Genomic DNA, 24,487 nt, shown 5'->3' with positions numbered 1-24,487 from the left:
GAGGATCTTGGAAGAAGCAGGCTGGATTTGAGAGGGAATGGCAGAACTACAGAAAACCCCCACCTCTCTAGAGAAGGGGTAGGGGTATCTCTGTGGTTAGAAGAAAATGGGAGGAGGAAGGATGAGCGTCAGTAGAGTGACAGTCACAAGCTCATACAGCTAGGTCACCTTTCCACGGGCTAGTAACTGGATTTAGGGAGGCTCTAGGGCTCCCAGCTTTCAAATGAAAAAAATGGATGTTCAGAGAGGGCAAGTAACTTGTCCAAAAGGGGTCACACAGTAGTAACCATTCCCCAAGTGTGGTCACTCTCGAGTCCAGTGGGCAGCTGTCCCAGGCATACCCTCCACGCCCCTCCCCGGGGGACAATGAAGATGGATAAAGGGCATCATGTACAGAGATAAAAGGAGATGCTCAGGTTTCAGAACATTTGATAGGTCCTTCTGGAAACATTAAAAATTCATGGAAAAAACTGACCCCAGTGGGCCTGCCACCTGGATTGTCCCTGGCCTTGTGGCCTCTCAGAGTCTAGTGGGCTAATTTCCCTTCAGGAATGACCTGGGAGCCCAAGTTTTTTCTGGAGTCATTGTATTTCAGAGAAGAGGAGTTCTCTCATGAGCTTGGGATCTAACGTCAGAAGCCAACAGTTCAGAAAGTTCACTCAGTTCCTATTCATAACAACCCTGTAATGGGTTTCCGAGTGGCTGGTGGGTTTGAACTGCCAAGCTTGTGGTTGTTGTTGCTGCTAAGTGCCATCGAGTCGGTTCCGACCCATAGTGACCCTGTGTAGGGTTTCTCAGAAGCAGCTGGTGGGCTTTAATCTTAGGCATCCCGGTTCAAGTGGACTTTGCAGCCTAGCGCATTAACTAACGGTGCCCACCAGGACTCTGTAAGAGCCTTGTTATTGTTTAGCACTGTCAAGTCGGTTCTGACTCAACGGACCCTGTATCCGGTTTCTGAGGAATGGCTGGTGGATTTGAACTGCTGACCATTGTCATTCAAACTGACCTTGCTTATCCTACAGCGCCACACCCATTCTCCTTAAGAACCAATTCTGCCTCCTATCCACACTGTATAGGGTTTCCAAGGAGTGGATGGTGGGGTTGAATAGCCAACCTTTCTGTTAGCTTGGTAGCGTAGTGGTTACGAATCGGGCTGCAAACCTCAAGGTCAGCAGTTTGAAACTACCAGCTGCTCCGCGGGAGAAAGATGAGGCTTTCTGCTTCTGTGAAGATTTACAGCCTCGGAAACCCTGTACAGGGTCGCTGTGAGTCGGAACCGACTCCATAGCACATAACAGCACAAAACAACAACATGGCAAATAGATGCACTCTTTAAATTTAGGATGATTGAAGCCTGGCTGTGCTTCCCAACATGGCCAGCAGGGGACAGCCATCCACTTGGCCAGAATCTGAGTCTCTCAAGAGTATTTGTGACTTTGAAGGACTGTGTAAGAGAGCCCCTTGTAGGGTCAGAGACTTGCCTTTGGGGAAGGGCTCTGGAGACTATGATTTGAAGACAGAATGGATTTCCTAATTTGGGGGCCACTGAGGAACTTTAGGGAGCTTTCAAAGTAGGTGTGTGGGTTTCAAGCTCAGGATAATGGATGGCCAGATTGATAAGATCATAATAGCCAATTTGGGAGGAGGCCATGACTGGGGAGGCTAGAAAGGCAGCTGGGACCCCACTCTAAGGGATCTTTTGATGCGGTGCTAAGGTGTCTTGTCTAATTTTTAGGCAATAGGGAGCCTTTGCAGGTTCCTGAATGACATAATGACATACATTTTGTCAGATAGATCAAACCACCATTGGCAGGCTGGGTGGGAGGGAGGGGAAGTTGCATGTAGGCAATTCAATGAGGAGGTAATTGCTATTTTCTCCTCGGTTCTAGGCATGAGGTAATGAGCTGGGGGGTGGGGGGAGGTATGGGCTGGGAGGGGGGCTGGGGGACTGCAGAAAGGGAGGCATAAACTACAGCTACACTCTGTGTATGCAGAAAATGCAAAATGGTGTATACTCACAGAGCCAGGGGAGGTGAATGAATTTTGTTTCTTTCCGGGCGTGGGAGTCTTGGGCTCATCCCTTCCCCTCTCCGAACCTCAGTTTCCCCATCCGAACATTGGACTGGATGAGCTTGCAGGGTTCCTTCCATTTCAGGGTGTGTGGTGTGTTAGGTGGTGAGTCTGGATTGTTTGGAGAGGCTGGGGGTCTGTGAGTGTGGGATCTCGGGGTACGAGCTTGGCAGCGGAGTGTGGTCTCCCAGTGAGCAAGTCCTGGTTGGGAGGGTGTGCATGCCTGTCAGTTATTTGGGGTGCATCTGTCTGTCTGTGGGACCCGTGGGTGGCTAGCGTGCCGGCACGTGCTTTGTAGCTCCGCTTTGTGTGAGTGTGTGACAGCGAGCGTGTATGCGTGGGTCTGTCTGGGCCGGCGGTGGTGGAGGTGGGGTTGCTGGAGAGCAGTTGCTACTGGCTCCTTCCTAAGGCTTACATACTCCTCCTGCTCTCCCTGTTCTGAAATAGCATCTGGACTGAAGGCCCATGAATATTTCACAACGATAATTCTGTGACCTGGACAGGCTGCTTCTGAGTTACCAGCATCCCCCTCCCCCTGCCCAGGCCCCGGCAGCCCCTCCTCCTCCAGCCTCTAGTCAGTAGCCGCCTGGAAGCCAGTCTGATACAGGGCCGTGGGAGAGTCCAAACTTGGAGCTCCCCAGGTTCTGGCCAGCTGCTCCCACTATCCCCTCCTCACCCCCCTTTATCCAAAGCCCACCTTCCTCAAACCTTAGATGTTGATTCCTTCTCTTCTCACCGTCATTCTTCCTGGCTCAAGCCAGTGAATCTCAGGGATTTTCCTCCCACTCCAGGTTTCCTGCCTTTCCACTGCCCCTCCCAAACTAGGTTCTTAAACTGCATTTCAAATCAGATGTCTCCTCAATTGCTTCCTTCTGATGTTGTTAAATATGTGGAGTCGGTTCCGACGCATAGTGACCCTGTACAGGGTTTCCGAGGCTGTAAATCTTTATGGGAGCAGAAAGTCTCATCTTTCTCCCACGGAACCGCTGGTAGTTTCGAACTGCTGACCTTGAGGTTCGCAGCCCGATTCGTAACCCCTACACTACCAGACCTCTGTCTGATGGGACCCACCTTAGACCTTTTTTTTTTTAAACTCAAAGAAAGGCAATTTTCTAATAGACAATGGGAAACTGACATTTTGTTGCTACCTGCCCTCCCCTCCACACCCCATGTCCTTCTTGGAGTCCTGGTGTGACCTGCAGGATAAAGCACTGGACAGCAAGGATTGCAAGATCGGCAGTTCAAACCCACCAACTGTTCCTCGGAGGTCTTTTACAGGGTTGCTATGAGTCAGAACTGATTCTATGGCACTTAACAACAACGTCCTTCTTAGCCTAGGCTTTTGCTTTGAGGGGCACAAGGGACTAAGCACTTGGCTACCAAATTAAAGGTGGCAATTTGAACCCATCCAAAGGCACCTGGCTTCCAAAAGGCCAGTCATGAAAGCCTTATCGTGTCCTGCTATTCTGCAATTTACGGGGGGGCACTATGAATCAGAACAGACTTAATGGTAGCTAATTTGGTTTCTTTCTACACACACCAGAATGATAAAGCTCCTGCTCACACCTCAAGCCAGCAAGGAGCCCCAACATGGGGGTTTTGTCTCCCTTGGTCTCTCCTCTCACTGGAGAACTGCTTCTCTGACCTAGTTCATCTCTGATACTACGGGAGCTAAGGAATAGAGATTGGGTGTCTACAAGGCTGTTGTGTACAGGTGGGGGGCAACGCTGCTGTGAGAACTGAAATCCAGTCTTCTGCTCTGCTCACTAAGATATTTGCTCTGGTGTTGGGCTGTGTTCCCTAGAGGAAGAGGAGCTGCTTTCTGATTTACCCAAAGCTGGCTGTGACCAGGAATGTCAATACAACCCGCGAAGCAACAGGGCCTGGGATGGAGAACTTAAGCTGGAGGTCTTACCCAGGCTTATAGCTCATCACCCAGACAATTTAGGGTATTCTATGGAACAATGAGACCATATTGTGCCATCTCGGCTCTTTCTCGCTCAGACCTCAGCTTTCAGTCGTGGGGGGAAGCAGCACTCCAGCCAGCAGGAACTTCTTGGATGGCATGGGTTGTTTTTAGTTACCTTTAGGGGGATTCTGACTTACAGTGACCCACGCATGCGCCCAGTAGTAATCCTCCATGTGACCTTTCAGAAGGAGATCTTCAGGCCTTACTTCAGCCTCTCTTTGTGGCTTTGAAATGTCAACTTTTCGATTAGTGCTTAATCACTTGTTCCACCCAGAGGCTCCAATGGTATGGGAGGGCTCCCATTTCTCTAATAACCCTATTTAGCCCTGAAATACTTACCCACGGCCTATTTTTCTGGTTCCACGCTAACAAATCTTACAGAAGGAGATAAAATAATAGAATTTTTAAATAAATTTTTGTTTTCCCCAAACAACTGTTTTTGATCTTCACCACACTGGGGCCATGGTGGAGAGGAACGATCTCTCCAGGTGCCCTAAAAAGTGTCCAGGGTAGACTTAGGAGAAAAGTATTCCTCCGGTGTCGGGAGGTTGAGGAGGGGGGGGTTAGGATGAGTAGGGCGCTAGGGTCGGCCTGGTCCTAAGGGAGGCTCCTGGATGACGCTTCCTTCCAGAGCTTTCCAAAGGCTCCGCGATAGAAAATGCTCCCCAGACAAAGCCCTGAGTCCACTGCGGGCCTTGGGAGAGGGGTGAGTGGCTTCCCGGGGTGGCCCAGCCTAGTCTTAAAAGGGGAAAGAGTTGGGGTGGGGGCAAGGATCAGCTCGTAGACACGCTCTCCTGGGATCTGTCAGCCCAGGCGGCAGCCTGGTCCCAGGTTAGAAAGACGCAGGGAGGGGAAGAGAAGGCCGAAAGGTCAGAGGCAGGTCCCAGCTCCCGGGACCCCGACTCCAGGCTCTTCAGTCTCTGCACAGCAGTCAGAGGTGATGGGGCGCCAGGAGCAGGAGGCAAAGCAGAGGGGTGGGGAGCCCCGCGACGAGCCCGGGGCCGCGGGAGTCCGGGGGCACCTGGCAGGCGGCTCCGGGGCACGTCTGCTCGCCCCGCTGGTCCTCGCCCCCGTAACCCCGCCAGTAGTCGTCCTCCGTGGGCGCGTCTCCGCCCTGGCGGCCCCGCGGGTCCTCGGCAGGCAGGTCTCGGTAAAGGGTGGACGGGTCGGCAGGGGGCGCCCCGGCCTCGGCCACCCCGTACAGGTGGTTGGAGGAGCTGTTGCCGCGAGCGCGGCTGCCGGGCCGCGTGGGCACCGCGGGCGGGCAGGTCTGGAAGTCGGCCTCGCGGAGAGTACGCAGGTCGCGGCCCTGGCGCTCCGGGGGCGTGGCGCACGTCACGTCAGAGCTGGACACGCGCGCGCGCTGGAACCAGGCCCAAAGAGGCCGCGCGCGGCAATCGCAAGCCCAGGGGTTGGCGTTGAGCCGCAGGAACTCCAGCGCGGGCAGGTCGGCCAGCGCCTCGCCGGGCAGCGAGGCTAGACTGTTGTTGAACAGGTAGAGGATGGTGAGGCGGCTAAGGCCGCGGAAGGCCGCGCGGTGCACGCCCTGCAGCCGGTTTCCATGCAGCAGCAGCCGGTCCAGGCTGCCCAGGCCACGGAACACGTGCTCCGTGAGCAGTCGCAGACGGTTTCCGTGGAGGAAGAGGTGGCTCAGGTTGGCCAGGTCCGCGAACAGGTCATCCTGCAGGAGGGAAAGAGGGAAGGGTGTAGAAGAGATCCCACCCTGCCTCGTCTCCACAAGGGATCTGGGGAGGGAAGGAAGCACCTTCTGATTCCTAGTAGTCTTGAGTTCTAATCCCACCACCTTTAGCCTTGTTAAGGTGGTAAAACTATAGACCTGAGGTCAGTGGTTCGCAAACTTTAGCTGTGTCAGTATCCCCAGAGGGGCTCCCCGCCCCCAGAACTTGTGATGCAGCAGGTGTGGAGTGGGCCCTGAGACTGTGCAGACCTTTCCCAAGTCCCAGCTGATGCTGCTGGTGCTGGGGGAACCGCCCTTTGAGGAGCCCTGCTAGTGCACTGGTTAAAGCGCTGGGCAGCAGATCAAAAGGTCAGTGGTTCGAATCCACCAGGCATCCATGGGAGAACTATGTGGCCTCTGCTTCCATGAAGATTTACAACCTTGGAAACCTGGTGGGGCCGTTCTACTTTGCCCTAAAGGATATAGCAATGATTTGGAATCGGCTCCACAGCAGTGGGTTTTGGGGGTCCTTCAGCATGAGGACTGGGAGCCAGCCTTCCTGAGTTCAAATCCTAGCTCTGTCATTAACTGACTTTGTCACCTTGGCAAGTCACTCAGTTTCTTTGTGACTCAGTTTCCTCATCTGTAAAACATCAAGATTAAATGAACCAACACATCTAAGGCGCTAAGGACAAAGGTTCTGTGTGATAAACCTCTGTGAGTTAACCATTTCTATTAACGCAGCCCGTTTCCTCCCTGATCAAATGGGATAAGTACACCTACCTCATGGGTTTGTTCTGAGGATTAAAGAAGCAATTCACATGAAGATCATGTGGTGAGATACCTGGTACATGTGGATCCAGCCAGTGAGTCAGCCCACAGGCTCAGGTGCCAGGACCTCAGGGTTCAAACCCAACTGTGCCCTCTTCCTAGCTGACGATGAGCAAGTTATTTCATCTCCTGAGGATTTCTTTTTTGCATAGTACAGTGAGTATTTTGAGGGTTATCTGTGTCAGTACTGTGAGGGACCAAGTACCATACCTGCTGGGCTCAATGCTGGCCATCCATAAACGGTTGTTGTTGTTGTTAAGTGCTATGGAGTCAATTCTGACTCATAGCTACCCTGTATAGGGCTTCCAAGAAGTGGCTGGTGAGTTTGAACCACTAACCTTGTGGTTAGCAGTCCAGTGCTGATCCTACCATGCCACACCAAGACTCCCAATAAATGTTGTTGTGAAGTGCTGTCGAGTCGGTTCCAACCCATAGTGACCCTGTATAGGGTTTCCGAGGAGCAGCTGGTGAGCTTGATCTGTTAACTTTGCTGTTCATACCGATCTTGTAATGTAGCACATTAACCCACAGGGCCACACCAGTAGTTATTAGTAAAACGAGGAGTGCAGAGAAATCCCAAGGTAGTACAAACAATTAATGATTTCTGCTGCTGACCGAAAGGTTGGAGGTTTGAATTTTCCCAGAGATACCTTGGAAGAAAGGGCTGGCGATCCACTTATAAAAAAATCAGCCATTAAAAACCTGATGGGACAGTCCCCACTGAATAGTTGTCATCTTGTCTAGATGGGTCTGGCAAAAAGAGATGGGGATAAGATTCTTATGATTCAATAGTACTTGTTATCACGACTAATTGCGACTGTCACATTTGTAAAGGTAGAAGTTTTGTAACATAAACGGGGGAGTAGTTAATCTTACAGTCCAGAAACAGAGGACCCTAGAACCATCAAAGGAGAAGAGCACGAGCGGAAGGTGGGGCCTTATCCAGAGAAGCAGTGACACCGGAGATAGATACATGGAGAGAGGGAGGAGCTGAGAACTTTATTTCATGGGAATTGAGGGACTAAGAGATAGCTGCCAGGAGACAGACTTGCAGAATGTATCCTTTGGTGGTTTAAAATATTATATATGCCTGAGTATTTTTAAAAAAAGCTGGAGCTATAATGAATGGAGAGAAATACTGTTAACTGATGGTACATGGAGGGGATTATAATCATTGTAATGAAACAAAGTATATGATTTGTTGAATGTAAAACTGATGATCTGCCCTGTAAACTTTCACTCAATTCACAATAAAAACTTAAAAACAAAAGCCCGATGGAACACAATTCTACTCTGACACACACGTGGAATCAACTTGACAGCAACTGTTTTTTGTTTTAAAAATTATTACCACAGGGATCGAGTTAGAAGTAGATTCCATCCGTTTTCTGATCAAGAGGAGCTCACTGGGACCAAAGGTTCAACTACTCGGGTTAGGGTTATTCAAGCTCCACCTTCAGAGAGGAAGCAGGGGAAGGGAGGAGGGGCTGCCTTGGGATGTCCAGCACCACTGCCCACATCCCTTTAAAGCGGCTGTTCCACTTGTCCCAGTCCCTGATTCAGACCATGGTAGTGCAGGAGGGACCTTGAAACTGTGGCTCAGACTTCAGGGATGGGGGACGAGGGAGTTGGAAGTTAGAGGCCTACCTCGTCTAAGAAGGCCAGGTGGCACAGTGTCAAATACTCAGCTGTTAACCGAAAAGATTGGTGATTAGAAATCCCTGGCCACTCCATGGAGAAAGATGGGACAGTCTGTTTCCACAAAGATTTACTGTCGTCCTTAAATGTGTTCCAACTCTTAGTGACCCTGTTTAGGTTTCCTAAGAGGGGGTGGTGGGTTTGAACTGCCAACCTCACAGTTAGCAGTCCAGTGTCACACCAGGACGCCCCATAAGGATTTACAGCTTTGGAAACCCTATGGGGCAGTTCTACCCTGCCGTGTAAGGTTGCTATCAGCCAGAAGTCGACCTTGACCTCTGCAGTAGTGGGTTTATGCTTTGTCTGGGGAAGGGGCCTGGACTCTGCATTTTAATCAGTTCACCATGTTATGGACTGGGTCCCCTACCCGCTTAGCCCAGTTTTCAGAGGAGAGCCCAGGCCCTGGCCCTCAGCAGTGAAGAAGGCTTGTCAAAACCCCAGCCACTGATTCCACACACAGCCCAGAGGTCTCTGCTATACAGGGTGCTGCTGGGTCAGCAGGTCCCAGGAGGGTCTGGTTCTAACCGCAGGCACCCCTCCATCCCACTGAGAAGTCCAAGCCCTGCAGCCCCAGCCCTACCCCAGGCCGTCTGATGGAAGGCTCTCACCTTCCTCTGCTCGCCCCCTCCCAGCTGGCTTCCACCCTCTCCACTCCAGGAACAGAGTCTGCCAAGAGTCCTCCTCTTGACCACACTGAGATCTGTCCCCCTCAACCTTCTCTTCTCCCAGCGTCTGACACCAGCCTGCTACCGCCCAGTTCCTGGCTCAGGTCTCCAGCTGGCTCCCTGCACACCTTCCTGCCCTTGGCTGGCCCAAACTGGCCCATCCAATCTCTTCCACTCAGATCCCTAATGATAGGGGTTTCTTCTTTATATGGAGTGTCAGCAACAACATATACTCAAGAGTGGTCTGGTCAGAGAAGCAAGCTGGGGGAAAGGGAGCATGGGTATGGAGCACTTGAGAAGGTTGGGGTAGGGGGAGGACCAAGTTCTGAGACACTTTCAGAAAATTCAGGCACCTTGGACCCACAGCTCTACTACGCAGGCCACAGAATCTCTCAATCCCACCTGTCTCCCCTCCCCATTGCTCTTTCTCTGCAGAAATCCTGCCCCTTTCCTCTCAGAGCCGCAGCCTTGCCCCCTCCCCCAAGCTGTTGCTAAATCCACTTCATCCACACTCTAATCTGGTCCCATCTCCCCCACCCTCTCTCCACCTGTAAACCCCTTCTCTGTGCATTAATAAAGCTCTTGACTTTCACAGCCCTCGCCCTCCCCCACCTCACCTCCTCAGCGCCCCCTCCCTCTGGGCTGGGAGAGTCTGCTAAAGTCATCCTCTTCCATCTCACAAACCACATCTCCCTCGCCTCCCCGCCTGCCTCCCCCATCCGGGTCTGGCTGTTCACAGCTTTCTGCATCCATTTGGAATCTCATGGAAGTCTCCATCCCTGCATCTTTTGCACCCCGCTTCCTGGACAGCATCCTGTTTTTAACCTTGCCTGCCTCCATCCTTCTGACTCTGACATGAAGCAGCTGCTGGGCTGTGTGACCTAGGGCGGTTCCAGGTACCTCTCTGGGCCTGTTTGCTTCATCTGTGAAACAAGGGACTTGGGATCGTTGATCTTTACAATCTCATCCTCATCTGATATTTATGAGCTGGCCAGCCCTGGAGTGTACCTCATTCATTCACCAGAGCTTTATTGAGTGGCTGCTCTGTGTCAGGCACCCCTGCTAACAGTCTATGCCAGCTTTCATCATCATTCTCAGTGTCAGCATCATCAAGCCTGTGACTTGTTGGACTCTCACTGTGCCACGGTCTCTGCTACACCAGTCCTATGTACTAACTTAGTCATCACAACCCTATACAACATACAGCACTGGGCAAATCTGCTGCAAACACCTTAAAATGGTCAAGAGCAAAGATGTCACTTTGAGGACTAAGGTGCACCTGACCCAAGCCATGGTATTTTTAATTGCCTTACATGCATCAGCAATCTGGACAGTGAATAAGGAAAACCAGAGAAGAATCGATGCATTTGAATTGTAGTGTTGGCGAAGACTATTGAAAAGTACCATGGACTGCCAGAATGGAGCCCTGGTGTGATGCTGTAGGATAAGCACTGGACTGCTAACCACAAGGTCGGCAGTTCAAACCCACCAGAAGCTCCTAGGAAACCATACACAAGGTTACAATGAGTTGGAACCAACTCAACAGCACTTAACAATACAGACTGTCAGACGAATGAACACATCTGTTTTGGAAGAAGTATGACCGGGTTGTGTCTGAGAAGCGACGATCACAAGACTTCATCTTATACTTTGGACTTGTTGTTAGGAAGGACCAATCCCTGGAGAAGGACATCATTTTTGGTGAATTGCAGGGTCAACAAAAAGGAAGAATACCCCTTCCTCATGAGACGAACTGGCACAGCGGCTCCAAGAATGGACTCAACCTAGGCTGGACTGTGAGGATGGTGCAGGCCTAGGCAGTGGTTCATTCTCATAGTTAGCAGGAGTCAGGACCAACTCCATGGCGCCTGAGAACAGCATTCTACTGCTGTCAGGTCAGTTCTAACCCCACTGACAAAGTAGAACTGACCCACAGGGTTTCCTGTAATCTTTATGGAAACAGATGGCGACATTTCTCTACTGTGGCATGGGTTCATGGGTTCCAACTGCTGACCTTCTGGCTGTAGTAGAGTGCTTCACTACTGTGCAACCATGGCTCCTACAAGCTGTCTACCTCAGGACTTCGTTTTGAAGAGGAAAGACATACTACTTGAGAAGGACCCAACCTTTTATCTGGCTCACAGTAAGCTCCCAAGGAGCTCTGGTAACGCAGTGGTTACGAATTGGGCTGCGAATCTCACAGTCAGCAGTTCGAAACTACCAGCTGTTCCGCAGGAGAGAGATGAAGCTTTCTGCACCCGTAAAGATTTACAGACTCGGAAACCCTGTAGACAGTCGCTATGAGTTGGAACCGACTCCACAGCACTTAACAACAGTAAGCTCCCAATGAATGGTAACTCATTTCCCCTTCCCCCAGAGTCTCTGGGTGGTGCACCTGCGCAACATGCCTGGTTACTAATTGAAAGCTTAGAGTTTTGGTTCCACTCAGAGGTTGTTAGCGGCTGTTGAGTTGGTTCTGACTCATAGAAACGCTGTGTACAGGAGAATGAAACACTGCCGGGTCCGGTGCCATCCTCACAATTCTGGCATCTTAGAGTGCATTGCTGCAGCCGTAGTGTCAATTCATTTTGTTGAGTCTTCTTCATTTTCAATGACCCTTTAGCATCCTATCAGGCAGGGTTCAAGCCCACCAGTTGCTCCGCAGGAGAAAGATGAAGCTTTCTGCTCCGACAAAGATTTAAAGCCTCAGAGACCTTAAACAGGGTCACTATGAGTCGGAACTGACTTGACGGCACTTAACAACGTTATTAAACCCGTTTCTCAGATTAGCAGAGGGAGGCTCAGAGGAAGACATATGGCCTTCCTGAAGACCCAACAGCTAATAGGTGTTGGGTGGGGGTGTAAACTTTGGAGACAAGATGCTAAACAAGTTCATCCTAGAATCAGACAAAAAGCCCAAACCCATGGCTGTAGAGTTGATTCGGACTCCTGGTCACCCCATGTGTGTGTTACAAGGTAGAACCGTTCCATAGACTTTCTTGGCTGTCATCTTTACGAACACAGACCAACAGTGCTGTTGCATGATGTTTGAATCACCAACCTTTAGCTTATTATTGTTGTATGCCGTTAAGTCAGCTCTGACCCCTAGGGACCCTTTACAGGATTTCTGAGGAGCGGCTGGCAAGATGGAAGCGCTGACCCTGAGGTTAGTAGCCTAGTGAAACTCCTACAGTTACCACACCAGTTGAACGCAAACTGAGGACACCACTTGGGGACTCCTGGTATCAGACAGGGTTAGTTCTAGGTCCTTATTAGCTAAGTAGCTCTGCTGGGCCTCAATGTCCTCAGCTGTTAAATGGGGGAATGTTAACCCAGTTGGCACCGAGTGGTCTCTGACTCATGGTGGTCCTGTGTGCTGGGTAGGGTTTCCAGTGGCTGAGTCTCATACATCCTCAGGCCTTTCTCCTAAGGCATTCTGGGTGAACCCGAATCCCTAAGCTTTTGGCTTGTTGCCGGGCATGTTAAGCAGTTGCACCGCTCAGGGACTAGAGGAAATGAGAGCTACATTCACTGAGAGCTTCCTCTGAGCCAGGCACGATGCTAAGTCTTTCCCAATAGCATTTCTGTAATCCTCACAACCAACCCCTGAGGTGCAGACCATTTTACAGATGGGTCCATTGAGCCTCAGAGTGGTTCTGTCACTTGCCCAAGGCAACAGAGCATGCTGGATTCAGACCCAAGTCTACCTGAGTGCAAAGTCTGCTCCTGAACACCATGCAGGCTGCTGTAATGATAAGACAGAAAGGAAGTCTTTATGACTCCTCTCCATCCCAGGCAGAGATCAGCTCTGTGAGAGCAGGACCCCCCTGAATCTCAGGAACACAGAATGCTACCTGGTATACAGTAGGTGCTCAACAAATCAGACACAGTGCTTGGCATGCAGCCCCCACCCCACCCCGGGAACATCCTGGGAAGCTGTGGTCTCTGTCTTCCACAGCTCCCCGCAGGCAGGCCTGGCTCCCTCCTGGTTCACACCTGCATCCAGGGCATCTCACCCCAGCCCACGTGTTTCCTCACCTGCCTGTGGCAGCTCCCAGCCTAGTTCCGCCAGGCAGTTCACAGGCAGCCCAATTCTTTCTCCTCTATAAAAGGCCAGGTGTGAAGATGCTACCTTCCCATGATGCCCGGTGCCATTCATGCCAAGGGTGTACAGAACCACTGCCTCCCCTTCCAGGTCCCAGCATCCAGCAGAGCTTGCTCCGTCACGAGAACGTGGCGTGTTCAGCCCTGCACTGTGTGCTTTACACACACACGAACCCATGTGTACTCTTTACAATCTTTCATTGAGGATGGCGCCATTTTTTTATGATCTCCAGTGTACAGATGAGGAAACCGAGGTCCTGAAAAAGGAAGCAACTGCCTTAAAGTCACAGAATCATCAAATAGAAGAACAAGGATTTGAACTCAGATCCTCTGACTCTAGATGCTTTCTTGTGAAAAAAGAATACGAGGAGGGGACTTCAAAAAGTTTGGAAAAATGGGACCGAAAGATAATGGGGTATTTCCACGGACTTTCTGAAGCTCCCCCTCGTCAGGATTGATAAGGTGGTCTGGGTCTCAGTAGTAATGGTCCTACTAGTAGCAGTACTGGTGTACCTATGCACCGTGCGTGACCTGTGGTTATGTAGTGAGTCACACTCATGGGGACCCCGTGTGTACCAGAGTACAACTGTGTTCCATCAGGCTTTTCTTCCAAAGTGTGTCTGTGTGGACTTGAACCACCATCCTTTCAGTGTGCAAAATTTTTTTGTCTTACATTCTAATCCTCACAAAACTTTTGGGTAAATATTGTTGTTAAATATAATTATTGTTGTCATTTTACAGATAAAGGCATGGAGATCGAAAGAGGTTAAATAACTTTTCCAGAGGAGTTCTGGTGTGGCGCTGTAGGATAAACCTCAAGGTTGGTGGTTCAAACACACCAGCCACTCCTCAGAAACCCTATAAAGGGTCACTGTGAGTCGTAACTGATTTGAAGGCACTTAAACAAAAGAGGGGAGTCCTGGTGTGGTGCTGTGGGTTAATGCGCCAGACTGCAAAGCCATATGAACTGCAAAGTCGGCGGTTCAAACTCACCAGTTGCTCCTTGGAAACCCTACACAGGGTCGCTATGGGCTGGAACAGACGTGACGGCACTTCACAACAACAAAACAAAAGAGGGGCACTGGAGTCCTGATGCAGCCCTTGCTCTGGCAGACTCTAAAGTGTACGATCTTGAAAACGTGCCCACTGTATGTATAGTGCCTTTCTCCGCCCAGACAGACCCTGATGGCATTCCGAGGATGCTGGCAGACCATATAGGCTCAACCACCCAATCTCTGGTAGTGTGGTGTCAGGCAGGTCCTGGAACCCTGAGAACCTCTGTTTCCTGTCTCCACAGCCAGGCTGCTGAGAACCCCTAAGTCCCCTCAGTCACACAGTCAATGGCTTAAGAGACTTCTATTTAGAGGTGGCTCCTCCATAGGATTGCTGGAAGTTGGAACTGACTCGATGGTATTTAACAACAACAATAAATATCTCTGTGTATGGAGTCCTGATGTGATGCTGTAGGATAAGCACTGGACCGCAGGTCAGTTTAAATTGTAAGATCAATGGTTCAAACTCACCAGCTGCTCCTTGGAACCCACTTGATGGCACTTAACACGACACATCTTTGTAGCAGTCCTGGTGTGCAACTGTAGGGTAAGTACTGGACTGCTAACTGCAAGGTCAGCGGTTCAAATGCACCCACCGCTCCTTGGAAACCCTATAGAGGGTTGCTATGAGTCGGAAACAATTCAAAGGTGCTTAACAACTATATCTCTGTGCAAGGTCTTTGGGACCTCAGCTCAGCTTCATTCTCTCCATCAGTAAGTAGGATGAAAACAACCTCTTGACAAACAAACAAACCCACTGACTATTTGAGTTAATTCTTCTCATGGAGACCCCATGTGAGTCAGGGTAGAACTGTGCCCCATAGGGTTTTTCTATGGCTGGCTTTTCAGAAGTAGATCGCCAGTCCTTTCTTCTGACGCACGCCTCTGGGTGGAATAAAATCTCTAACCTTTCTGTTAGCAGCAAGCTGTTTACCCAGAGACTCCAATCTCCTGACACAGTTATGAAGTAGACAAGGTGCATGAGTGGCCTTTGTAAGGAGTGACCCACCCTACTGCCTACAGGACAGAGTAGACCTGCTCCACAGGGTTTGCAAGGCGATACTCACTATGGAAACAGACAGCCTCATCATTCTCATGGGGAGTGGCCGCTGGATTTGAACCTCTGCCCTTTCAGTTAGCAGCTCAATACTTACTTAACCCATGGTACCACCAGGATTCCTTGTAGCTGTGAAACACTGGGCCAATTGAGCAAGAAAAGATCAGGGAGCAGGGTCCCAGGGACCTCCCTCCATGATGGCCTCATCGTTATCCTTGAAGTCGACTCAAATCTCTAAGAACGATTTCACAGAAAAACAGGTTTCCAGACTACCCATACCCATGTTAAATGAGATTTGCTTGATTGGCTGTTTTTAATAGCATTTTAACACACATTTACATAGTGCTTATTGTATGCCAAGCACTGTTCTAAGTGCTTTACAAATTATTCATGCATTTAATCCTTGTAAGATTCCCATGAGATGGGTGCTGTCATCACCCCCGGCCCCCATTTTACGGATGGGAAAACTGAGGGGATGGGAAAACTGAGGGGCCTGGGACGTTAAAACATCTCACACACTTGCAAATGGCAGAGCTGATACTTGCCAAGTGCTTAGCAGGATGCTTGACACACAACACACAATGTGTCCACTAAATTATGATTTATGTAATCATAAGAGCATAAGCAGACCTTTCCAACCTACTATGTATTTTACTTCGTGTCTGCCTAACCCCAATCTCCTGACGGAGTTATGAGACACATGAGGCGTATGAGTAGACTTTGTAAGGAGTGACTAAACCTACTGCCCTCGAGTTGATTCCCACTCGTTAGTACCCTATAGGACAAAGCAGAACGCCTCTGATGGTTTCAAGTTCTCGAGTTGATTCCCACTCGTTAGTACCCTATAGGACAAAGCGAACGCCTCTGATGGTTTCAAGTTCATTTCGACTCACTGCAACCCCAGGTGTCACACGGCAGGATGGCTCAATAGAGTTTTCTTGGCTGTGGTCTTTGCAGAAACAGATTGTACTTTCTTCCACAGCACACTGGGTGGGTTTGATCCATCAACATTTCAGTTAGTAGTTGAGTACAACCATGTGCACTTTCCTTGTTTGTCTCCCACTAGAATGGTATTTCTAGGAAGGTAGGGGTTGTTGGTTTTGTCCTCTATATATTCTCAGCACCTAACACATAGTGGTGGTGGTGGTGGTGGTGATGTGCCTTGCAGTCAGTTCTGACCCATAGCGACCCTGTACAGGGTTTCTGAGGCTGTAAATCTTTATGGGAGCAGAAAGCCTCATCTTTCTCCCGCGGAACAGCTGGTAGTTTCAAACTGCTGACCTTGCAGTTCGCAGCACACAGTGGGTGCTCAATATTACGTTTGTAAAATGGTAACTGCTGTTATCATCATCATCATTGACTTAATTCTGAGAGCAGCAGACTGGTGACTGCCAGACACCAACCCTGGGGGCACGGGGAGGAAGCCCCTTCCAGAGTTATGTGGGGAGGAGGGAGAATTTGGATGCCCTCACCCCCTCCCAGCTGGAGGCTGTGTAGTTAAGGGCGGATTTTCTCTCAGAATGGTATGGTGGGTGTGGTATTGCTTCCTGGGGAAATGGAAGGGGAGGATTTGAGTGTAAAACAGTCAGTATAACAACAATAATAAACAATAATTAGATCAATAATAAGAAAAATAAATAACAATTACTGTTATTCCTTCCGTTTTCAGAGCATCCATCTTCCAGCTGCTTAGCAGCTCTGCGCCCTTTTCTTTCCTTCTTCCCTTGCACTCAGGGGAGGGGTTTGAGGGATAGGATGCTAGAAAGGTGGGGTTTCCCTCTGCCCCACTGCCCAGGGACTGGAGAGAGGCTGAACCTTCTAGGCACACCATTGCTAGCACTCTGCCTTCTAGCTCCACGTTGCTGTGTGGTGGGAGGATGTGTGTGTTTGGGGGAGTGTGAGAAAGCAGCCACAGGTCTTTTGGTGCCTGGGGAAAGGCAGAGTCCCCTGAAGGCAAACCCGGAGGGGTGAGGAGAGATCACAAAGAGACACATACAGACACCCAGACAGACACGGGGGTGTGTGCGGAGTGGGGGTGTGAAGGGAGACAGACAGAAGAGGCAGAAGACAGATGGGGGAGGCAAGTTAGTGAGAAGAGGCAGAGAGGGATCAAAAGGGACAGACAGACAGACAGACAGGCTGAGGGACTGGGAGAGTTAGTGAGCGAGAAGCAGAACCAAACCCAAACCCTGCGGCTGTCCAGTTGATGCTGGTTCATAGCGACCCCGCGTGTTACAGAACAGAATTGCCCTTCCTCTATAGGGTTTTCAATGGCTGGTCCCTGGGTAGCGCAAATAGTGAAGCATTCAACTACTAGCTGAAAAGTTGGTGGTTAGCAGCTTCATTCCAAAGGTCACAACCTTGAAACCCTGAGGAGCGATTCTACTCTGCACATTCAATGACAACTATCAACAGCCACCTTTACAAAGAAGCAGGTCACCAGGACTTTCATCTGAGGCACTTCTGGGTGGGTTTGAACTGCTAACCTTAGGTCAGTAGCTGAGAGCAAATCTTTGAGGTCTAAACAGGACAGACAGAAGTCAGACAGAACAGATGAAGCGAGACAGATAGATAGAGACTTAGAAAAACCAGTGATGTCGAGTTGATTCCTCTAAGACAGAGCAGAACTTTCCCTTAGGGTTTCCAAGACTCATTCTTTATGAAAGCAGACTGCCTCATCTTTCTCCCATAGAGCACCTAACGGATTCGAACCACTGATCTTGCACTCAACAGCCTAACACTTAACCCACAGTGCCACCAGGACTCCTTACTTAGAGGAGGGGATGCTGGAGTGGGGAAGCCAGGAGAGAGGGCTGTGGGATGAGGGCAGGCTTACTTGGAGGTGGAGCAGATTGTTCTCCTGGAGGTAGAGGTACTGCAGGCTGACCAGGCCACGGAAGATGTTGCCGGGCAGGCTGCTGAGCTGGCAGCGGTACAAGTGTAGAGACTGCAGCCGGTCCAGGCCCTGAAAGGTGTCGGGCTCCAGAGAACGCAGGTGCCGGTTGTCGCCGAGGTCCAGCTCCTCGAGCGCTTGCAGGTGGCGGAAGGTGCCCGGGTAGATGGTGGAGAGGTTGTTGGAGAAGAGCCACAAGGTGAGCAGGTTGGGCCCGAAGGTGCCAGGCCGCAGTGTGCGGATGAGGTTGTTCTGCAGGAAGAGTCGCTGCGTGCTTGGTGGCAGGGACAGTGGCACTGAGGAGAAGTTGTTGGCCTGACAGCTGACGGTGGGTGGGGATGAGTAGCAGGTACAGAGCATAGGGCAGCTGGGGGCCGCGGGGGGCAGGGCCAGGAACATCAGCAGGAGGCAGGCTGAGGTGGGACCTGGCGGGGGAGAGTGGAGGGCTTTGCTGGGCAGGCTGCCAGGGCAGGTGTGCCAGCCACTAGGGTCCTACCTACTTAATAGGTATGTCGGGGCTGGGTGCAATCTCAGTTCCTTGAGACCCTGACTACTTCTACTTTTTGTGGGTCCTGGTATGTGAAAAACTAGAGACATCCCAAGAGGACATTATAAAGGGTGCTGTGATGTGTTTCAAGCTATCTGACTGTGATCGGCTTCTTTCCACTCCTTCTGTTTCCACAACCGTGTGCTTGACCTTGTTTGCAGTCAGGGTGCCTCTAACTGGGTATCTACAGTTTGGCCTGACAGGTCTGTGTTTTGGGGGGGGGGGGGCTGTTGTACATAGGGTGTTCAGTAACATCCCTACCTACCTGTTCAGACACCAGTAGCACACAACTGTGACAGCCGAGTGTCCTTTGGGATCAGATGTGACTTTAAAGCCCTCTGATCAGCTTGGGGACTGGACTCGCTTGGTGCCCAAAGCCCTCCTCTCTCCTCTGAGGTTCTGAGGCCCAGGGGTTAGTTTTTCTGTTTTTCCTAACTGAGGTTGCTAGCCACCTGTAACCACCTGGGATTCCCAGGGAGAATGCAGTTTCCTGGGCTTCACTTTTACATTCCAGACTCATCTCATTCAAAGTCACTTAAAATGCTTTTTTTGAAAGTAACTTTTGAGGATTGGAGAATAGTCTAGCCACTTAGGACACAGAGGGTAAAGTAGGCCCAGTGAGTTCAAAGGGCCCAGGGGCTAACATCTCATGTCGGACCCTGTGTTTCTGTGCTATAGAAGGGGGTGCACGACCCCTCATCCATCCTCGCCCCTCTACCCTGACTGCAACTGATTAATTTCTGGAGAGAAGGGGATCCCCACACCCCTAAAGACAGGCAGTTATTCACATCGACTGCTTGAGTCAATGCAAGGATATAAGGGAGAGGACCTGCTACTTGGCCCCAAGGGTCCTGGGACTCCCTAGTTTAGAAGGATTTGGTGTTTTGCGGTGTGGGTGCTCCGAGGCTGCGAATCACACTTGCTGGGTGGGTGGTGACTGCACACGGTTGTCTCACACTGCTGAGGTTGCAGTATGTGAATGCGTGCATGTGTATGCGATTTCGGGCAACTGTGAACCAGCTGCTCACTACTGGAAGTGCTGCCTGGCTAGGTGTGCCGGATGACATCAAGATGCTCCGGTGGCCTTCTCCTGTTGGATTGCTCCTCCATAGGGTGCCCTCCTCAAAGCCGATGCCCCGTGAGTGTCCCGGCCCAGCGGGTGCTGCTGCGTGGTACGTGTGAGCGTGTGCGTGCTAGCGTGTGCTGGCTACCCTCGGCGTGTGTGTGAGTGCCGGGCCCCGTGCGTGTGTAGGCTGGGTGTGATGTAATATTCAGTGATACAGCGGCTGCTGTTCCATTCGTTCACACCACCTCCGCGTTTCTCGGCCCTTCTCACCCCTCCCCCGTGCGGCGTTTCACGATTACTTTCTCCTCCTGAGTTTTCCAGAACCACGTGGGGTAGAGGAGCCTGTCTCTCACCCCTCACTGGAACCAGGCAGGGCTGGGGTGAGGGAGTGGGAAAGGGGGCCTGGGGTGGACTTCATGATGCCTGAGGTTTGGAGTTTAGACAGGGAGATTGCAGAATTGGAAAGGCCTTCTTCCAGGTTCATCTGGTTCAACCTCGTGTTCTACTGAGGTGAAAACGGGCTCAGAGAGGCTAAGTGACTTACCCAAGGTCACACAGCAAAGTGGTGGGAGGACAAGAGCCAGAAAGGAGGCTCCTGACACCCAGCCAGGCCACTTCCCTTCCTGTCAGAGTCACCCTCTCAGCTCTGCTTCCCCAAGGACTTCATACCAGACAAAGCCAAATCCTTCCCTGATCCCTTAATCCTAGCCCTTATCCACAAGCTCACAGGAGTGTAGCTCTGACAGCTACACTGAAAGCTGGCCCATCCTCCCTCCCTCTGGAGGATGATGGTGGAGCTCTCCTCCAAGTCTCCAGGGCAGCCTGCTTACCTCGCCCCCAAACCCCAGACAGGAATCCAAGGGCACGTGCAATCCCATAGGGCCCCAGGTAGAGGCCAGTCCCCTGACTCCCGGTCTTTCCAGCCTCAAGGTGAGGGCAGCACAGCCCCTATGCATCCCTCTTAGCCAAGACTCATTGTCCCCCACTTCCCTATCAGGCCCGTTCCCCCTCTCTCTCCTACATCCCTCCATCTGAACCCAGCACCTCCCCATCACAGCCCACCTTCCCAGGCTAGTGTTCCCTGCAGGACATCCAAGGAGGGACCCTGAGTGGGGGGCCCCCTGCCATGGCAGCTGCTGCGTAACGGTGACTCTGTTGCCATTTCTGGCCCTCACCGCAAAGCAGCTGTAACCCAAGGAGCCTCATCCATAATTCAGGCTGCGGCTCTCACTAGAGGCAAGGAGGAAGGGAAGGTGGGGGGCTCTGGGTTTCTCGGCCCCCAGGCCCAGCTCCATTGCCCTGGGAAGCGGGGGCTGTTGAGCAGCACCTTCCTCTCCTTTCCCTCTGTGCCCTTCTTCTGGCTCTGGTGCCTTCCTCTCCCTGCCCCTGCTTCTCTGTCTCTGTACTAAGCCCCAGTCCTCTCTCCAGGACTGAAGCTCTGATCCCAACTGTGTGACTTCCCAGGGGAGACTAGGGCAAGAGGCACAGGAATGGCAGGGGGGCCCCTCAGCATCCATTGAAAACAAACTCATTAATACAGGTAGCACCATTGAGAGCTGCAGAGAGAGGGGAAGGGCCAGTTTTTGAAGTGAGTAGCCAGGCCTGCTAACCCTGGACAGTCTGCCTTAATACCTTTCTCTAACGCCTTCATCTCGACCCTCCATTGTATTGGAAGCGAAGCCCTACTAACAGCCCAGCCGCCTCCTACCCACCCTCAGGCTCATCCCATCTTCTTTCTTTCGGTTTCCCAACCCCCCTCAAGTCAGTTGGTGTGGAGGATTGACTTGGAGGAATGTAGAGTGGGGAAGGGAGAGAACCATTTGTTATTAAGCACCTACTGTGTGCCAGGCAGTGTATTTTGACATGGTAATTTCTTGATCCAGAACACAGAACACACCATCACATAACCTACTGTCAAGTCAGCATTAGGGTCCCCAATTTGTAGAGGAGGGGCTGTAACAGACTGCTTTGAGTCATCAGCTAGTACAAGGTGGAGCTCAAATTAAAAAGGAAGGTTGTCCAGACTTTCTAGTCTTTCTTTGGGCAGACCAGCATATTCCCTGGAGACCACCCCGTGTATAAGTGATGTGGCTCTTGAGAAGGGAGGCCAGACATGGAGTCCTGGTACACAGGGCTAGGTTGGCCACCAGGCTGGACCTAGATGATTGTTCAGGGTCAAGGCAAGGAAGAAACTCAGGCTCTATCTGAAACTTTCTTCCTGGGCTCCAGCTGGAGGCTTCTCTAGGGGGGTGGTCTGAATGGGAGTCAAGAAGAGACCACCAGTGTCCAGATGCTTTGGCCAATGGACGGGAGAGAGAGAGGCCAGAACATGGTATTGATTCCGGAAGACCAAGATGTCCATAGCCACAAAGGGCCCATTTCCTGAGGGGCCATGGTCAAGGGCCCTGGGCTGTCAAACCCTGGAGAACTAGGGTTCAGAAGCAAAGTTCTCACCCCAGGAACCCCATGGAAGGAAGAGAACCTGAAGAGGAGGCAGATGTACCCCTGGTAGAGGGCAGGAGTTGAGAGTACCAGCTCGCAGAGCAGAGCATGGGGGTTGCTTCAGAGGGACCCCTGGAAAGAGTGCTGACTGGCAGGGGTCAGGCCTCTGGCTTGGAAGGAGTAACCCAGGGCTCCACTACCCACTAGACAGCTTCAGGGCAGATGCTGAGAGGGCCGGGGCTGAGGAGGTGGGAGTTAAGGATGGGACGGAGGTGGTGGTGATACCAGTGACGCAGGGGCCTGGGGAGGCACTGACGCGGGTGATGGAGGTTTAGAACTGCTGCAAACAGCTTCTCACTCTGCCAGAATATAACACCCCAAAATAAGCAGTCACCGTGGTAGCGGTGGCGGTGGCAGTGGCAGGAACCGACGGGGCCCAGGGATATAAATGGCAGCACCCAGTCAGCCAGGGTACCCACCTTCTAGCCCTCACAGCTGCCCCCCAAGGTCCTGGGCTCCGAGCACCCGGCCGGGCTCACCAGCCACTCCCAGAGAGATGGGAATGGGAGAGGCGGGCGGCTGGGAAGGGAGGGCTTCACACGTGGAAGTGGTTACCAGAAGCCCTCTTTGTCTCCTCCCTGGGCAGCCCCCACCCCCATTCCTCTCTCCCACCCCTTTCTCCTTCTCCCTGCCGTCATTTCCAATCCCCATCCTTGTCTCCCCCAGCCCCTGTTCGTCTTTGGGTCTCAATCACCACCGGGGTCCTCCTGCACCCTCCTCCCCAGTTCTGACACCATTTCCATCCACCATCCCTGCCTTTCTCCTCTGGTCTCTGATCTTCCTACCTTTCCGGTTCAGTTCACAGGGTCTCCACCCTCCTTCTCTTTTCAGTTACCACCATCTCCGAATTCTGGGTACATTGTATTTCCATACCTCCCCTAATCTGGTCTCTCTTCTCCGTCCCCCATCCTCGCTTCAGTCCCATTTCCTTGGTTGTTCCCCCCCACCCCACATTCACCTTTATTCTCCATTCTCTCCACCGCACCTCTCTGCTCCCTAGCCACTTTCTCCACCTTTGATGCCCCCTTTCTGCCTCCTCCCCACCTTTTTCCCACTCCCTGTCCCCCTCCCTCCGGTCTCTGGCCCACACCATAGTGGGTCTCTCGGTCAGCGGAACTCTCCCCTTTTGAGAGCCCTACATCTGTTCTTTGGGGAGGGCCGCTGGGATCCTCGGCTACGTTCCCGACCCTCCCAGTCGGTCACCTATCCACAGCCCTGTACTCCTAGGTGACGGAAAGTGCTGAGACACCGGGCTCCGGGAGTTGCTGAGTCGGCGCTTCCCCAACCCAACCGGCCCAAGTCCTCTGTGTTCCCTGGAGCAGGTGGAGTCGGGACAGCGGAACCTCCCTCCCCCTCCGCCCGGTGCGCCGGCCCCCAATATCCCCCCTGAGTCACGAGCTCCTGCGCACCCCTCAGGCTCCCAGCCGGACGCCCCCTCCCGGCAAGCAGCCCGGGGGCGGGGGCGGGGCGCGGGCTCCCCAGACTCTCACACCTGCCCCACCCTAGCACCCGGGAGGAGGGGCCGCCCTGCCCCCCTCCCCGCGGAGTCCCCCACTCCGTTCGGCAGCCCGGGGGTCCCTACCTTGCAGCAGGCGCTGGAGCCCGGGCAGCATCTTGTCTCGCCGCTCGGGGGAGGGGGCGGCAGGGGGAGGGCGCTCCCCGAGCCCGCCAGACGGACGGTGGGGACTCCGGGCGTCCCCGGGCGCGGTGACCAAACCGCTGCGCGCTACCCTGCGCCGCCCGGGCTGCGGGGCTCGCGAGGAGCCATCGGGCCGATGGGACGGGGCGGGCGCGACGGGGCGGGGAGGGCTCGGGCCGGTCGTCCACACCCGGTGCCCGCGGCTCCCAGTAGCGCGGCCTGTGCACGCGCGGGTCCGTCAGTCCGTCGGTCCGTGCGCCCCGGCCGCTCGCCGAGGGAGAGTGGGGACCGCGGGGAAGCGCTTCCCAACTACCCCCCTCCTTCCCGCACTCGCTGGCTCCTCCCTCGCTTCCTGGCTGACGCCTTAACCCTTTCCTGACCACTAGGAGGCGTGAGCGCGCTCGCCCCCCTCCATCCTGGCCGCCTCTCTTCCTTGAGGAACCCGGGGGACTGTCATCGATCGCCTTCGCGGCGCCACGCTTCTAGAGAAATCCCTTCTAGAGGGGGCGCGGTAGTGGGAGGAAACCCCATGGACTTGACCGACAACTTTCCCGTAGGAGATGGCCTCTCAGGTCACCAAGTCCAGTCCCCTCCGCGCCTCCCTCCCCCTCAGCGAGTGTCCAGGCCTCTAACGCTTCTCTTCTCCTGGGTACGACCTAGCGAAATGCCGCCTTCCCTTCTGTGCCCAGACTCCAAGTCTAGAGTGTGTTTAACTA

General features: G+C 52.5%; 1 protein-coding gene across 1 annotated transcript; it reads right to left on the bottom strand.

The window, feature by feature from the left end:
- Positions 1–4,937: 4,937 nt before the first annotated feature.
- On the bottom strand, positions 4,938–23,761 carry RTN4RL2 (reticulon 4 receptor-like 2). Its single transcript, XM_006875747.1, has 3 exons — positions 23,715–23,761; positions 17,961–18,442; positions 4,938–5,720 (listed from the first exon to the last, which is right to left on the bottom strand). The coding sequence occupies exons 1-3, from the start codon at positions 23,743–23,745 to the stop codon at positions 4,971–4,973; spliced, it is 1,263 nt and encodes a 420-aa protein (XP_006875809.1). The 5' UTR covers positions 23,746–23,761; the 3' UTR covers positions 4,938–4,970.
- Between the last annotated feature and the right edge of the window lie 726 nt (positions 23,762–24,487).

Source organism: Chrysochloris asiatica, unplaced genomic scaffold, assembly GCF_000296735.1.
Source record: "Chrysochloris asiatica unplaced genomic scaffold, ChrAsi1.0 scaffold00339, whole genome shotgun sequence".
NCBI lineage: Eukaryota > Metazoa > Chordata > Mammalia > Afrosoricida > Chrysochloridae > Chrysochloris > Chrysochloris asiatica.
The sequence above is the reverse complement of the archived record's forward strand: the minus strand, read 5'-3'. Positions and strand labels throughout refer to the sequence as shown.

Coding starts and splice junctions, on each gene's coding strand:
- RTN4RL2 (XM_006875747.1), bottom strand. CDS start 23,745: ATGCTGCCCGGGCTCCAGCGCCTGCTGCAAG. Junction 18,443..23,714: donor GCTCCAGCGCCTGCTGCAAG/GTAGGGACCCCC, acceptor CTCCCCCGCCAG/GTCCCACCTCAGCCTGCCTC. Junction 5,721..17,960: donor ACAATCTGCTCCACCTCCAA/GTAAGCCTGCCC, acceptor TCCCTCCTGCAG/GATGACCTGTTCGCGGACCT.